The following is a 17,204-nucleotide window of genomic DNA, read 5'->3' as shown; positions in this document are numbered from 1 at the left end:
CAGGGAGGTCATAGTGCAGGGGAGCAGGGAGGTCACCGTGCAGGGGCACGGAGGTCACTGTGCAAGGGCAGGGAGGTCATGATGCAGGGGAGTAGGGAGGTCACCGTGCAGGGGCAGGGAGGTCACCGTGCAGGGGCAGGGAGGTCACTGTGCAGGCGGCAGGGAGGTCATGATGCAGGGGAGTAGGGAGGTCACCGTGCAGGGGAGTAGGGAGGTCATCGTGCAGGGGCAGGGAGGTCACTGTGCAGGCGGCAGGGAGGTCATAGTGCAGGGGAGCAGGGAGGTCACTGTGCAGGGGCAGGGAGGTCACCGTGCAGGCGGCAGGGAGGTCACGGTGCAGGGGAGCAGGGAGGTCACTGTGCAGGGGCACAGAGGTCACTGTGCAAGGGCAGGGAGGTTGTGGTGCAGGGGGGCAGAAAGGTCATGGTGCAGGGGGCAGGGAGGTCACCGTGCGGGGCAGGCCGTGCCAGCAGCATGGCAGCGCCCCGGCTGAGGGGATTGGGGGACAGGACGTTGACTTGTCAGTGATGCCCTCACATCTCGTGGGGACCTGTGAAGATCTTTGATGCCTGAGCTGCCAGCCAGAGCCCAGCCGTCTTCTCTGGGGGCAGGTCCTGGTGTCTCTGCTGGCGGGGGCTGGGGGTCCAACTTGTCCCCTCACATGAAGCCACAGGACAGGAGCGGACAAGCACCTCCCATCTGTCTGGGTGAAGGGACGGGAAAGGGTTTGGGAAGAGGCTCTGCCCGGGGCTGCTCTGGGTTGTGCTGCTAACACGCCGCGTGTCCTCCTTAGAGATGAACAAGCACCGCGGGAGTGGAGGGAGCGCGCCCGGACCAGGAGGACCGCGGAGGAAGTGCCGAGCAAGCCCCTGCCTCCGTGGCGAAGTCTGGTACGAGGGGGCCAGTTGGGGGAGGGGGGTCCTCTCCAGTTCCAGGGCGCTGCGGTCCCCACTGCACAGATGAAGCCCAAGGCCGGACAGCGAGCAGCCTCCCCGTGGCCCGGCTGCCACCCCCTGCTGGCCTTCTGACCGGCCTGTGTCCTTCCTGTGTGAAGAGTCAGGTCTCTGGTTGGGAGTGGGGACGGCCACAGAGAGGCGGGCAGGGGGGGAAACAAGCACCCCTACCCCGAAGCTGAGGCGCACCGCCGTGTCTCTCTGGGTCTCCTGGGCCATGGTCTCAGCCTGGGGGCCGGGGTGGTGGGTTGCACTGCCGTCCCCTGTTTCCACATGCCAGCTCCCAGGTTGCGCGGGGCACACTCCACCCTGAGGGCCGCGCGTCTCCCCTGTGTCTCCCCAGACCCCCACGGGTCTGAACCCGGGCAGCCGGGGCGGCCTGCCCGTGGAGCACACCAGCTCCCCTCCCCTGTGAGCCGCCAGGAGTGTCGTCTTCAATCCTGTCTTGTGGGAGATGGCACCTGCTCATGACGGCACCGTCCCGCCATCCTGCGTCTGTGCTGTGGCCCTGTGTGTGGAGGTCATTGCGGGCAGACGGAGAAGTTGCTTTGTCCACGTAGCCTCCCCCCGCCCGCTCCCTCCTAGCCAGCTCTTGCTCCCACACAGACCCGCTGTTCACGGGAGAGTGGCCGCAATCACCAGGCCCTCCAGGACAGCCTCCCGGGGTCCTGTGTCCGCCCACCTTGTGCTTCCAAGCGTACAGATCCCTCTGTTGTCGGGTGGTTTGTGCGACTGTGCTGAGGTCCTGCGTCTGGGGCAAGAAGGCTGCAGAAGGGATGTCCTTTCTCTGCATGCCGTGTCCTCGGGTTATGGTGTCCGTCCACCTTGGTCCCTGTTTGTGGTGCTGCTTCCCTTTGGTGGCCGGTCCTCCTGGGGGCCACTGGGTGGTGTGCAGAGTGTCCCACGCACTTCTGCCCGCTCTCCTCCAGGTGGGCTCTGGTCTGCCGCCGGTGGACCTGCTGGTGTCTCCCTATCAGGAACGTCTGTGCCGAGAGATCCTGCCACCTCACCTTGCCCACATTGCCTTTGTCCATTTAAACAAACCAATGTTTTGTTACCTTCAAAAAAAAAAGACAGTGGAATCTTTTTATCTGCATGCGGGATCGTGGGAGGACACTCACATTTCAGAAGCCCATGTGGTTGGGGTCCTGAATCCTGCCTGTGTGGCCAGGCCCCGGGTCCTCAGGGTGCCAGGTGGGGCCGGAACCGTGGCCTTTCCCAGCGAATCCGTTCGCTCGTTTCTTACCTGCGCTCCTTACGAAGGAGACCTTTCTCGGGAGACAGGAGAGCAGTTCGTTCTCTCAAACACGTTCTGTACCCAAACCCCTTGTCTTCTCTGCAAACTGTTAGAGTGACAGCAAAGCCACAGAGACTTTGGAGGAGACCACGCTTCCCGCCCTTCACCTTGTGCCCTCGCTCGGGGGCGGGCTGCCCTCTGCTCCCTGCCCGGCGCACACGTCTGCCTGTCATAAGCGTTCTGTGCTGCGTGTCTTCATGGTACGCGTCATGTCCCCTTTGTCACATAAACATTCAATATCCGTGTTTCGTCATTTTAGGAACAAGTCTTGCACAGGTGGCCGTTCTTAAGAATGCCTTTAGAGCTTTATTATAGCAAAAAATTGGAAACAATTTAAATGCCAGGAGATGGGGGGGCTCTAAGAAAATGTCATTTCCCTATTATGGGTTACGCCTGTGGCCGCGGGGAAGGATGAGTTGGCATGGTACCTACTGACTCGAGTGTCTCGAAGAAATTCTTACGAGTTAGAACAGCCCAGGTGGGTCTGCTGCACGAGACTCCTGCTGGTCTGTGAGAGTACCTGCCGCGGCCTAACAGGAAACACGTTTGTCCCTTGTCCCCACAAGGCTGCAAAACCCGGTGGGACCTGGGGTGATGGGCGTGTCTTGTTATTCCTCCCGAGCGCCGGGGAGCGCAGCTCAGTTTATGCGGACCGGTGACTCAGGGTGGGGCCCTTCCAGCCTGGCCACGCGGCTGGTCACCACGGAGGGTGTGCGCTCCGCGCCCTTCCCGGCTCCGCATCCTGCGCGGCTCTTCCGGAAGCCGTTCCTGAGTTACGGCCTCTAGGATGGGTCTGTGTGCGTGAGCGGGTGGGTCTCTGAGTTCAGTGAGCCCCTCTGGCGAGTTACCGACCCCATGGGGTAGTGGGAGCCCTGCTTGGTAGCCGGTCAGCCGGCAGCGCGGACCTGTGCTGGCATCGGAGTGGGGGCGGCCCTGAGGGACTGAGCCCTCTGCCTGGGGCACCTGTACCACCCTCCGCAGCTGGTGTCAGGATGGAGTGGGCTGTGGGCGATGCAGGAAGCCAGCCCGCGATGGGCACGGAGGGGAGGCTTCCGTGAGCAGTGGGAGCAGAGCCAGGACAAAGCCCCCAGCCATCGGCTTCGGCATAGGGTGTGCCTATGTCAGTGCTGACAGGGGCACCTGCCCAAGGGGCTGCTTCCCCGCTGTGTCCTCGCCCGCACAGGAGGCTCTCACCTTGCTAGGGCTACAACACACTTGAAAGCATTTATGGGAATTTCCAAGCATGCAGGACGGAGGAGGGTGGTGTGAGGGCCGGGTGTCCCCCACAGGGCTCTGCAGACCCTCCCCCCGTGCCCCCCACAGCTGAGCGAGTTAGCGCAAACCCACACGTCCTATCATTCCACCTGCAGAAGCTTAATACATATCCTTCAGGGATCAGGACTCTTAGCATGACCACGATACAGGACTGCCGCAAAGAGCAATTAGGAAACAAACACTTTCAGCCCGCCAGCCAGTCCGTGCCCAGAGCTCCCATGTGCCGCCAGACCAGGCTTAGCTCCTCCCCTGCCCTCCCCGAGCACCGAGACTGCCGGCTCCACTCCTGGCCCGGTGCCTGCACCCCATTGTCACCCAGGTCCTGCCTGGACACAGGACTCTTCCCGTGCCTGGCTGTCCCTTCCCAGCCCCATCCAGGGCTCTCCCATTCTGCTGCAGATGGGGGCTCTGCTAGCAGTGGGGTGGGGGCATTCTGGCCTCCCCCTCGCCCGCCCACGCACCCCTTCCCACCCCGATCTTGCAAAGCCTGACCGCTCCTCCAGCCTTTCCCATTCGCTTAGCAGGTGACCTTGAGGAGAAGAGAGAGGCCACCAGGCGGGCCACCCCCGGCACCCCCACACTTGCCCTGGCTCTGTACTTCCTGTCCCCAGGGCCTCCGCCAGCTGCCGCCTCTGTTGCCCCACGTCTGTTGCTCCTGGCTCCCAGGCGTTTTGCTGTGGCACACAAACCCCCTTCCCTCCACCAGCTTCCCCCGAAACCCAAGCCCAGGGTTTAGGCCGGGCAGCATTCTGCAGTGAGCGTGGCTGCCCAGGCCCTCCCCTGCTGCCCCCAGCTCCTGGAGGGACATGTGCTCTGTGCTCCCACCAGCCCTTCTCTCCTGGAGTCTCCCCTGACCACTTTGTTGTCAGGCCCAGTGAGAAGCAGCTGTTTTTGTCCTCCTTGGGTCAGGCGTCCCCAAGGCTGGCTCTGTCCCTGGCGGCCAGGCCTCGTGGTCTCTACCAACTGCCCCACCTCGCCCCCACCAGGTCTCTCCAGTAGCCAGTCACTAGCAGTCCCCCTCTCACGCTGCTCAGTTCACAGGCACCAGCCTCCACGTCTACAGTCCCCTGCCCCTCACTGCCCTCCAGGGCCTCCCGGAGCCTCCCTGTCGTCTTACCTAGACCCTCTTCTCTGCCACAGGGCCTTTGCACAAGCAGCTCCTCTGCCCTTGCCTGCTGGGCCTCCACTTTTCCACGAGTCCTCAGAGCACATGCAGCAGCTTCGGAAGGTTCCGTTGCTTCTAGACTTGCACAAGCTCCTTGGCTCCCAACCTCCTGCTGGCCAGCAATGTCCTGGTGCCGTTGTCCCCCGCCAGGCTCCCTCCTCGGCCAGCCTCTGGCTTCTCGGGCCAGACACACAGGATTCATGGTCCATGCCAGGCTCTGCCTGCTGTCCGTCGGCCCGATTCCAGAACCTTCAGCCTTCCCTGAGTGCTGACTGGGACGGACCCAGCAAGGGGCTCTCAATGGTGGGCACGGAGCTGCCAGGGAGGGTGCCTGAGTCAGGCCCTGAATGCACACAACCCCACAACTGACCTCCTTGTCCCACCCACGCCAAGGTCCAGGGTGCATCTCCCCTCTGCCGGTGCCCCCTCCAGCCTCCCCCCGCATTGTGCAGGGGGGTCATTAAGACCAGGCCGAGAGACCACCGAGCCCAGTGGGTGGTGGCGGATTCCCGGCGGGCTGGCGGGCCCTGGCCCCGTTCTCGGAGTTGTATTAAGGCGCCATTGTAATTGTGAAGGCTGTTGGCTGGTGTGCTGCTGTGGTACTTCCTGTTTGTACGACTGTGGTAAAAGGCACTTCACGTAAGATGTGCCACGTCCCTCATCCGGCATCCAGCTCCGCGGCGTCCAGCACATTCACCGTGCTGTGCAGCCAGCCCCACCCTCCGTCCCCGGGACTCGCTCATCCCCCCCCCCCCCCACTGAAGCTCTGTCCCCACCCCCTCCCCCGCCCCTGGTGCCCACCGTCTCCTCTCTGTCTCTGTGAATGTGGCGGCTCCAGGGACCTCACAGGGGTGACGGCACCCAGTCCTGGTCCTTCCGTGTCTGGCTTTCACTCGGCATCAGGCGCTCGGGGCTCCTCCACGCGGGAGCAGGTGCCAGCCTGTCCCTCCTCTCAAGGCGGAGAGACACGCGTCCCTTCATCCCTTCGTCCCTGCTGGACACCCGGGCGCATTCCAGCTGTTGGCTCCTGGGAATCAGGCTGCTGTGAACACGGGGGTGCGAACATCCGTTCGGGGCCCTGCTTTCAGTCCTCGGGGGCGCGCCCAGAGCTGGGATCGCTGGAGCTAACTTCTTGCGTGTGGTTAATTCTAGTTGGAAATGCGACCTCCCTGATACTCTGCGAGGAGGTTACCCGTGCTGTGTAATCTGTGCTGTGTGGACGCACTGTGCAGTCACCGTTGTGTTGTGTGGCGCGGAAACTGCTGGGTATTTGCATAACCTGGCATGACACAAAGGTTCATAAATCAAACAGGAAATACAGAAGCTCTGGAACTAAAAATAAAACATTTTGACTTCAGGGGCGCCTGGGTGGCGCAGTCGTTAAGCGTCTGCCTTCGGCTCAGGGCGTAATCCCGGCGTTATGGGATCGAGCCCCATATCGGGCTCTTCCGCTAGGAGCCTGCTTCTTCCTCTCCCACTCCCCCTGCTTGTGTTCCCTCTCTCGCTGCCTGTCTCTCTCTCTCTCTGTCAAATAAATAAATAAAATCTTTAAAAAAAAGAAAAAAGAAAATTTTGTCTTCATAAAACTGAAATTTTGAGATGGACTAAAACACCATAAAGTCGAAAGACAGAGGAGCGCACTCAGGACATGTTTTATGACAAAAGCTTACTATCTGTGAAGAAGGACTACGTATAGACTCTTTTACATTAAAGAATCCGATAGAAAAGTGGGTAAGGGGCAGTCCCCAGAAGGGGAGAGCTGAGGGCGGTAAGCAGGACAGGGGCTCAGCCCGCTCAGGAGCTGCAGGGTCACGCCGTCAACCAGCGGCCGCGTGGGACAGGCTGTGGGCATGGCGGCTGCTACAGTACGGGGAATCTTTAAGCTGAAAATGTGAATTTCTTTGAGCTTCTGGTAATCCGTGCTTTGATACCGGCCGTCCAATCACAGGTGTCCGCGCACAGACACACGTCTGTGGACTGCGCCGTCTGCTGCAAGGTGATCACGTACCAGTGAAGGCCAGCCCCGTGTGTCCTCCCCAAAATGGCGTCAGGCTCTGTCCCCACGCAGAAGGGCTGAAGGCCAGCAGGGGGCGGGGACGCGGCAGGGCGCCCCCCACACCTTGTTTCCCGCCCTGCCTCTGTCCTTGCTCTCAGCAGGGGACCGGGTATCTGGTCTTCCTCCAGTGTGTTTTGCACAGACAATAAAATGTGGCTGGGGGCTTCTTTCCAAGTAATGTGCTTTTATATTAAAAAAATTAAGTTGCGTGTCCGACTTTAAAAACACATCCTAAATTTACATGTGTTCTTCTCTTCCTGTTGGAATGATGCCTAGGAGAGTCCTCATTATATGAAAGCAGGCCAGCTCCCGCCCTCCCCTCCGTCTGCCCGTCCCTCCCCCCGCCGGGGTGTTAAGCATCTTCTAAGGGTCAGGCCTGTGATGACCAGACAGACCAGGTCCCGCCCTGGTAATCCACTTAGAGGTGCCCCGGCAGACACAGCCCAGGTACACGCCATTTATCCTGCTAGACTTCTGCTGGAGGAGCCCCGGGTAGGAGAGGTTGAGCGCCTGCCTCCCCTTCCCCTCCCCAAGGAGCCCACCCTGCCCTCCTCCCCACCCCTGCACGTGAACTGTCCTCCCCTCTGCCCAACTTTCTGACACCCTAAGGGGCATGCCTCCTCAGAGGAAGACACAGACACATGCACACAAACACACTCAGGTACGCACACGCAGAGTCACGGGCACACTCAGGTACGCACACGCAGAGGCACGGACACACTCAGGTACGCACACGCAGAGTCACGGGCACACTCAGGTACGCACACGCAGAGTCACGCGGGCACACTCAGGTACGCACACGCAGAGGCACACGGGCACACTCAGGTACGCACACGCAGAGGCACGCGGGCACACTCAGGTACGCACACGCAGAGTCACGGGCACACTCAGGTATGCACACGCAGAGGCACACGGGCACACTCAGGCACGCACACGCAGAGGCACACGGGCACACTCAGGTATGCACACGCAGAGTCACGGGCACACTCAGATACGCACACGCTCAGTCACGGGGACACTCAGGTATGCACACACAGAGGCACACGGGCACACTCAGGTACGCACACGCAGAGTCACGGGCACACTCAGGTACGCACAGGCAGAGTCACACGGGCACACTCAGGTACGCACACGCAGAGGCACGCGGGCACACTCAGGTACGCACACGCAGAGTCACGGGCACACTCAGGTATGCACACGCAGAGGCACACGGGCACACTCAGGCACGCACACGCAGAGGCACACGGGCACACTCAGGCACGCACACGCAGAGGCACACGGGCACACTCAGGCACGCACACGCAGAGTCACGGGCACACTCAGGCACGCACACGCAGAGTCACGGGCACACTCAGGTACGCACACGCAGAGGCACACGGGCACACTCAGGTACGCACACGCAGAGTCACGCGGGCACACTCAGGCACGCACACGCAGAGTCACGCGGGCACACTCAGGCACGCACACGCAGAGGCTCGGGCACACTCAGGTACGCACACGCAGAGGCACGGGCACACTCAGGCACGCACACGCAGAGGCACGCGGGCACACTCAGGTACGCACACGCAGAGGCACGCGGGCACACTCAGGTACGCACACGCAGAGTCACGCGGGCACACTCAGGTACGCACACGCAGAGGCGCGGGCACACTCAGGTACGCACACGCAAAGTCACGGGCACACTCAGGTACGCACACGCAGAGTCACGCGGGCACACTCAGGTACGCAGAGGCACGGGCACACTCAGGTACGCACATGCAGAGGCACACGGGCACACTCAGGTTTGCACACGCAGTCACGGGCACAGTCAGGTACGCACACGCAGAGGCGCGGGCACACTCAGGTACGCACACGCAGTCACGGGCACACTCAGGTACGCACACGCAGAGTCACGCGGGCACACTCAGGTACGCAGAGGCTCGGGCACACTCAGGTACGCACATGCAGAGGCACACGGGCACACTCAGGTTTGCACACGCAGTCACGGGCACACTCAGGTACGCACACGCAGAGGCGTGGGCACACTCAGGTACGCACATGCAGAGGCACACAGGCACACTCAGGTTTGCACACGCAGTCACGGGCACACTCAGGTATGCACACGCAGAGGCACGGGCTCAGGCACACGCACACACAGGTGCACTCAGGCACTTACAGAGACATGTTGGCGTAAGTGTGCACAGGTGCACACACACCGGTGCACACGGTTACACGTACACACAGGTGCACACACAGGTGCACATAGGCACAGATGTAAGCACGCAGGTGCGCGCGCACACATGTCTAAAGCCCCCTGAGATGGGGAGAGAGCACTCTGGTTCTCAGACCTCATCCCTGGGAGTGGGCGGAATATTTGAGACCTCTCCCTCCTTCCACCTGCCTGTGTCCCATGGACGCTGCAGGTTTTCACTTGGAATCACACTGCGCTGTATCAGAAAAAGCCAACACTGAAGTACGTCTCTTGGGTTTTCAACATTTACTCGTGTGGCTCTTGATGTCATTGATCTGAGAGCCTTGAATTTATGGCACAGGCTCTGCCGTGACCCGACTTGTCCCCCCTTCTCCATTGTGGAGGAGCGCTTCCACAATAGCTTGAAACGCAGCAGTCAAGAATGTAGTCGCGTCCACCGGACGGACGTGGGGCCCATCGTGGAGTGTACTTTCCATCTGTCATGAGGACAGAACTTCGTGCACAGAGCACCTTCCAGGCCCGCCCGGCACCCCTGCACCCGGCACCTTGACCTCCCACGGCCAGCTTCCGACCAGACCTGGGCAGGAGTGGGTGGAGCGTGGCCGCCTCACGGAGGAAGGATGAGTCCAAATCCCACCCCCGCCCCGGGGGCTTGGCTTTGTGCGAACAGCCGTGTCCCCTCGGATTCCTGAAAACATCTTGTGTTTCCCCAGGGGGCCTCAAAGATTCCCTTTCCCACGGATTTGATAGATAATGAGAAAATGCCCGTGAATCCACCCGGGAAAATGAGGCCAAGCAAAGAGAAGTCATCACGAGCAAGTAAACACAAGAGGTTGGTACCCGGGGTCTGCGTCCCGTGTCTTTGGCAGACGAACTCGCCGCGCCAGTGCTCGCGGGCTGCTTGCTGCCAGGGCTATGGGGAGAGGGGAGAGGGGTGGGTGGGTCCTTGCCCTTCCCCACAGGGAGCGGCAGCTGCTGGGGGCCTGACATCGCTGTGTTTCCTGTGTTGGCGCTTTGGGGTTGTGCTTGGTCTGCCCCCAGGGATGCCTGCTGAGCCCCTCCCCGTGCCCAGCTGTTGCGAGGCCGCTATCTATATGGGGACCCACCTGAACTAAATCTGTGTGCGTGTCTGTGTGCGCGTGCGCATTTTGCCAAGGAGCCGCTCACGTCTTGACTCCTTGTGCACAAGACACTGATGCTGTGACTCCGCTGGTCTGCACGCAGCACGTCCCCAGGCACGCTGGGAATGCTGCACGCAGCCGGGGGCGCCGCAGGAAGGCCCTGGGCTTCAGTACCATCTCCGGGGCCCCTCTTGCTTCCCCGGCTGCTCCCGTCTGACCTGCACCAGCCCTGCTTTGGGCCCCAAAGCCCAAGCGGAAGCGAGCTGCGGGCCTGGGTGGGGACTCCAGGACTCGCAGGACGACGGGCCTGGCCACCTGGCCTGCATGCGCCAGCACCGCCCTCCACCGGTGAGAGGCCTGGAGGAAGGTCATCATGGTGTGACAGGTGAACGGCAAAGGGCTGTTCTCTTCTGGGGAGTCATTCCTCCTTCGTGCCTAGAGCAGTTGGGGCCAATCTTGCAGGCCCACACTCCGGATGAACCCCCAGCCCCGTGGAATGTGTCCCCTCACAGCTCGTGAGCGCCACAGTCAGAAAGCCCACGGCCTCCGCCCACCCTGTAAGCAGGGCCTTACTGAGAACCAGGTCAGACGTGCGGACACTTGGGGTCTGTGTGGGGCAGGACTGGGGGGCTGCTGGGAGGAGCGAACGAGCCAACACAGAGCCTGCTGCGGGGGTGGGGCTGGCGTCTTCCAGGACCCCCCGCCCGAGACCGAGCGGGGTGTGTTCCCGGGAGACTCATCCAAGACTCCACGGCCAACACGCAGGCCGGGGCACTGCCACCCTTCCCACACACCCTTCCAGAATGCTCTGCCGTCCTGAGCGTCCTTGTATTTAAAAGCAAAGAATATGTATTAGCCCAAAGCCCTGATGTTGGCAAAGCAAGTATGTCTAAAATCCTGATTTAATACATCCTGTTTAAGGCTTTATTACAACTGTGTGTTTCTTATGAAGACAAAGACCTTCCCCTGCACGGGGCTTTCTGTGCATTGTCCTGAATGTGTCATTTCTTACCTGTATTTGAAGTTTAAAACACAGTGTGTGTTCTCGCAGCTTCTAAACACCTGGGCCTGTCTGAGCTGCTGCCTGGGGGGGAGCAGGTGGCCTCTCATGGCCTCTCGTGGCCCCACCATCACTGTGTCGTCACCGCGTCCTGACAGCTCCTGAGTCCTGGGACCACAGTGTGGCCTGGAGGAAAAAGGAAGATTCTCTTCTCGCTGTTGGAAGAGGAGTTGCTGAGACTTGGCTGATGCGTAAAATCCTTTCCTTCACCCTTTGTTTCCTCAGTGCCTTCCGAGAGCAGCGTCTAGAAGAAAGCCTAAGACAGCACATTCAGAAAGCACAAGAAGGCAGGAAAGGGCTTCAGGGGATGGAGCCACTGGAGGGAATCAGGCCGGCTGCACGGGACTCGGAGAGCGTAAGTATTTGTCGGCCACGTGTAAAAATAGCCTGTTCTGGGAAGAACCAGAGGGAACTTGCTGCGCCCTTTCAGAGCTCGTGTTCTCTCCAGTCATGGGGAGTGTTTCCTGGGCCTCACGTGAGGGCAGGCCCGGGGCTACAGAGGACAAGGAAGGGTTTTCACCGCACGGGAGCCCACAAACACGTTGTGCCACCGCTTGATCAGTGGAGATGGATGAGGACATGTCCGTGGGGTCCTCGCTGACTCTTCGTGCCCAGCAGAGCCTGGCGGGGCCATGAGAGTGATGCCGTGGTCAAGAAAGGCAGCTTCCCATCCTGAACAATGCGTAGTTACCCAGCAGCCGGTGGAGGGAACCCGCTGCCCTCCCTAGAATGACCGAGCTCCGAGATTCTGTGTCGGCTGACCCTTGCTGCTCACGGGAGCGGGAGAACACGCCTGTTCTCCCTGGCACCTGGGCTCTGGCTCGGTGGTTGTTCAGGTCTGCGAGTCTCACCCCCAGGACAGCCGCTAGCACTGAAGCTTCCTGCAGAGCCGTCCCCACAGCCCGTTGGAGGGCGCCATTGTCACCTCTCTCTGTGGACCCAGGGTGGGACAGGGGAGGAGGGAGCGCAGGCGCAGGGCCTGGGTCGTGTTGTGGGGGCCTCACCCCATCTTTTCCTTCCCAGCCCAGAGAACTGTACCTGCCTTCAGGTGAGCTTTATTCTCTCCAAACCTGTTGTCTACAGCAGTAACCTCCTTAACTCCCCAAACCCTACCTCTACTGCTTCTAAACATTCTGTGTCTCAAGCTTCAAGATTGTGGAGTGAAAAGTCTATTTGGTGTCATGAACAACTCTGTGCTCACAAGTCTGATAACCTAACATGAAATGGACCAGTTCCCTGAAAGACATTGTCTGCCAAAGCTCACACAAGAAGGAAGAGATGGCCTGAATAGATTGCTATCCGTTAAAGAAACTGAACCAATAATAATTTTCTAGTGGGTTCACTGGTGAATTCTATCAAACCTTTAAGGAAGAAATTATACCCACTCTCTATAATCTCTTCCAGAAAACATAGGCAGAGGGAAACATCATAATTCATTCTATGAGGCCAGAATTACCGTAATATCAGAACAAAGGTGTCACATGAGAGGAAAACTACAGACCAATATCTCTCCTGAACATTGATGCAAAAATCCTCAAGAAAATATTAGCAAATCAAGCTTAACAATATATAAAAAGAATTATACACCATGATCAAGTGGAACTTAGGTATGCAGGGTGATTCAACCTTTGAAGATCAATTTTTGTAACACTAAAGAAGAAAAATAACCCGATCATGTCAGTGGATGCAGAAAAAACATTTGACAAAATCCAATACTTATTTGTGATAACAACTTTTAGCAAACTAGGAATAGAGTGGAACGTCTTCAACTCGATAAAGAACGTGTACAAAAGCTATAGCGAACACCACACTTCATGGTGAGAAACTAGAAACTACCCTTTCCCCTGAAGATCGGAGCAAGTCAGGGACATACTTTCTGAACATCTCTCCCCGCAACATACTGGAAGTCCTAGCTTTTACAACAAGACGAGAAAGGGAAAAGGTATACAGACTAAGACGCGAGAGCTTAAGCTGTCTTTGTTTTCAGATGACATAATTGTCTATGTAGAAAATCCCAAAGAATTGACAAAAAACTGGAACTAATAAGTGATCATGGCAAAGGTTACAGGATCCAAGGTTAATATATAAAAGCCAATTGCTTACCAATACATCAGCAAATAAGTGGAATACGAGTTTAAAAACATATCATTTACATTAGCACCCCCCCCCAAAAATGGTGCCATGTACAAATCTAACAAAATACGTGCAGGGTCCACATGAGAAAAACAAAACTCTGCTGAGTGAAATCAAAGAAGAACTAAGTGAATGGAGAGGAATCCCATGTTCATGGATAGGAAGACTAGAGACTCAACACAAAGCCAATCAAGATCCCAGCAAGTTACGTGTGGATGTCGACTACCCGATGCTCACGTTTAGATGGAGAGGAGACACAGGCCCAGAACCGCCACGAATACTGACGGGGAAGAACAAGGTCAGGGGACTGGCGTTACCCGACCTCAAGAGTCCCTGGGAAGCTACGGTATTCAAGACGGTGTGGTGTTGGTGAAAGAGTAGACAAATGGGTCAGTGGATCAGAGAAATAGACCCACGTAAATACAGTCGACTGACGTTTGACAAAGAGCAAAGGCAACACAGTGGAGCAAAGATGGTCTCTTCAACGATGGCGCTGGAACACTTGGAAAATCGTGAATCTAGAGCCGGACCTCACACCTTCACAGAAGTTGACTCGAAATGCATCACAGACCTGAATGTAAAATGTGAAACTGTAAAAGTTCTAGGAAATAAAGTAGGAGAAAATGTAGGTGACCTTGGGTTGGCAGGGAGTCTTTACATAGAACACCAAAGGTATGACAGAAAAAATTCATAACTTGACTTCATTAAAATTTAAAAATTTTTCTCTGAAAGATGCTATGAAAAGAATAAGACAAGCCAGAGACTTGGAGAAAATATTTGCAAAACACACATCTGATAAAGGACTGCTATCCAAAATACAGAAAGAAAACAACCCAGTTAAAACATAGACCTGAACAGACACCTCACCAAAGAAGATGTATAGATGTCGAGCATAAGAAAGGATGCTCAGTATTCTATGTCATGAGGGAATTGCAAATTCAAACAAAGAGATACCACTCACATGTATTAGAATGACTGTAGCCCTCGTCTCTGACCTCACCAGATGCTGGTGGGGTCATGGACCAGCGAGAACTCTGGCTCACTGCTGGTGGGGATGCAGACTGGTGCGGGCACCTTGCAAGACAGTTGGGTGATTTGCTCTTACCTTGAGATTCAGCAATGGCGCTCCTTGGCATTTACCTGAAAGAGTTGAAAACTTGGGTCCATGCAAAAATCTGCTCACGAACGTTTATAGCAGATTCAGTCATAGTTACCAAACAGAGGAGCAATGGAGACGTCCTTCAGTAGGTGAGTGGATGAGCCGACTGTTTATGGATCCTATGGACTACCATTTGGTGCCAAAAAGGAACGAGCCATCATGCCGTGAAAAGACCCGAGGGAACCTCAGATGCTATTACTGAGAGATCCAGTCTGAGGTGACAACTGCAGGACGTTTTGGAAAAGGCAGAACTCTGCGGACGTAGGAGATCAGTGGTTGCCAGGAGGGAGGACAGGTGGAGCAGGGAGGGCACTCAGGACAGTGAAGCCACTGTGACCGCACGGTGACGGACACCTGTCTCTGTACAGTGCACGACACACGAGTGAGTCCTCATGGGCACTACCGACCCTGGGCGATGATGATGGGTCCACGTCGGTTCCTGGGTTGGCACAAGTGTCCCAGCTGGTGATGGATGAAGACGGCTCTACGGGAACAAAGCCTCTTCGCTTTCTGAAAAGTCTAATTTGAAACAGAAACCAGAGATTGGTGGAAGGGAATAGGGCACAGAGGAAGGGCCTAGAGAGAGGAACGGGAGTGGACTCTTCACCAGGGGGCAGGGCAGTCCGCCATGGGGGGGGGCGGTGCTGTGCTCCGATCACCAGGCCAGGTGCCCCCAGAGGACGGAGGCGTTTGCGGGTGGGGTCTCAGACACGGTACCTTCCACACAGCCTTTCTCGGGAAGCAACCTCAGAACGCATTCCTCCAAACAAGGCAGCAGAGCGGGAAAGAGGAGCAAGTGTTCAGAAAAAAGGCAGCTGACCCAAGACCATGCCCAGGAGCCACAGACCTCCCGCTGTGCAGGCCGCCAGGCTGGAGTGCCGTGAGGAGCCCACAGGGTGTCTCCCGGGCAGACAGGAGGCTGAGCATCTGACCAAGGCAAGAGGACATCGAGGACTCTGTGACAAGTATGTCAGAGACAAAGGAAGTCTTTCGGAGGAGCGGTTCTTAGCCCACGAAGAACACAGATTCCCACAGGAAAGAAGATGTCACCGGTGGACACCTGTTGGATCAGCAGCCAGTGCAGTGCCCCCGTGAGCGACGCAGGTGTGCCCTACTCAGGTGCACGCGATCTGCGCGGGGCCCTTCGTCCCCAGGACAGCGCCGTAATCGTGGTTTCCTGAGTGCCCTCCTCTCTCGCTGACTTTACCGGAGAGCCCGCACAGCACGCAGCATGTGCTGGGTGACCGTGGCCGCTGGCCAACAGCCGGCTGTTAGTGAGTTCGGCGGAGTGAACAGTAGACGTGGAGTTTGGACCATGCAGGGTTGGCGCCCCGAATCCCACGTGCCACGGTGAGCTGTAGTGTCTACCTAGTCCCGGTGACACGACCCTGAGCGTTCATCTCACCGCCAGTTATGATGGGCCTGTGTGAGGGGGCTCAGGTGCCTGGGCTGGGGTCCAGGTCATGCCCAGGGCGGTAGAACTGAGAACGGGGGGAGCATGAAGGACGGGCCCCTTCTTGGGGCTGGGGCAGGCCAGCACCGCAGACACAGGCTCCCACTGGCCAGCCTCGCTCGGGGCAGAGGCAGGAAAGAGCCTGCTCATTGATGCTGGCGCTCTGCCCACCGAGGGCCCGGCAGACCGGCGAGGATCATGGGATTTCCTGCCGCTCTTAGGGACCCCTGTGGGGGGAGGGTGGCAGTTGCAGCCCTGCGCTCCCAGGGCTGGTGTGAGTCTTGGGTGGGATCATGGGCAGGGATGGTACCGACCTTGCCCCTGTAAGCAGGACAGGCTTCATCCCTCCATCGCCTGGCGTTCACTCGGACAGCTGTAGGCAGAGGTCCCAGGCAGCACCCTGGTGGGGACTCCAAGAGAAGCAGCCCACGGGCCGACCTCGAGAGGCCGCTTCTTCCGCGGGACGGAGGCACACTCAGTGGGCTCCGGTGCACAAGGCCCTGCGATGAGTAGGCCTCTGGGGGAAGGCGGGCTCCAGCCCGGGGGGCCTAGGCGTGGGTCCGCCCTCTGGACCGGAGCCGTGCTATTGCCACGGGCCCTGCGGCCTGGCTAACTTCTACCCCCTCCCTTTCTCCCAAAAGGCTAGAAAGCTGCAAGACGAAGTGAGGAAACTGAGACTGGGACTGACCTGGGCAAGAAGCCGCCAGTTCACAGCTCTGGCTGGCCAGCTGCCACTCCAGCCCCGTGCATCTCGGCCTTGGAATATACTGTTTAACATGAAATAGGAGGAGTCTGAGAAAGCCGACAGATGCTAATGAGCGAGCGTCCCTTGTGCTGACTGAGAAGCTGGTTTAGAGCTCATGAGCCCGCCGGGTGCCCCCTCCCACACGCATCTGGGGGGAGCGGATCCGACGCCACCCCCGGGCTGTCTTTCACGGCCTCAAATGTGTGGCTCTTTCAGAGGCCGTACGCGGTTTAAGCTGGATTAAAGGAGAGAATACCGTAAACAAGCCACACGGTTTTCACTCCCGTGCCCGCGCCTCTGCCGATCTGGCTGACGGCATGTTTCGGTGTCAGCCCCCGTCCCCCCCACCTCTGCCGCCCTGGTCACCCATGTGACCCTCGTATCCACTGACTCATGCGTTTTAGTGGGGGGGTCAGAAGTCCGTGAGCCACCTCCCCGCAGCGGCACTGCCGTCCTTTGGCCTCACCCTTCGTGCTGGCACACCTCGGCCTCCATCCGCCCTTCACAGCCCGCCCTCACCCAGGCCGGCCGGACCCTGCCTGACTTACTCTCCGCGGGACCGTGGGATTGAGTGTTAAATAAATCCCAGGCCTTAA

At 58.3% G+C, this 17,204-nt stretch overlaps 1 protein-coding gene across 6 annotated transcripts in view; it reads left to right on the top strand.

The window, feature by feature from the left end:
- The window catches only part of LRRC27 (leucine rich repeat containing 27), a 37,559-nt gene extending 20,355 nt beyond the window's left edge, over nucleotides 1–17,204 (top strand). For 2 of the 6 annotated variants that reach the window (XM_045809435.2, XM_045809440.2), the window contains 4 exons: nucleotides 794–890; nucleotides 9,651–9,769; nucleotides 11,344–11,473; nucleotides 16,505–17,204. In XM_045809435.2, coding sequence (XP_045665391.2) covers nucleotides 794–890; nucleotides 9,651–9,769; nucleotides 11,344–11,473; nucleotides 16,505–16,648 — 490 coding nt within the window. In that variant the 3' untranslated portion in view covers nucleotides 16,649–17,204. The other 4 variants (XM_045809434.2, XM_045809437.2, XM_045809436.2 and 1 more) reach the window with 3 other exon arrangements.

Source organism: Ursus americanus, chromosome 6 (assembly GCF_024610735.1).
Source record: "Ursus americanus isolate L20-20 chromosome 6, mUrsAme1.1.p, whole genome shotgun sequence".
Taxonomy (NCBI): Eukaryota; Metazoa; Chordata; class Mammalia; order Carnivora; family Ursidae; genus Ursus; species Ursus americanus.
The sequence above is the reverse complement of the archived record's forward strand: the minus strand, read 5'-3'. Positions and strand labels throughout refer to the sequence as shown.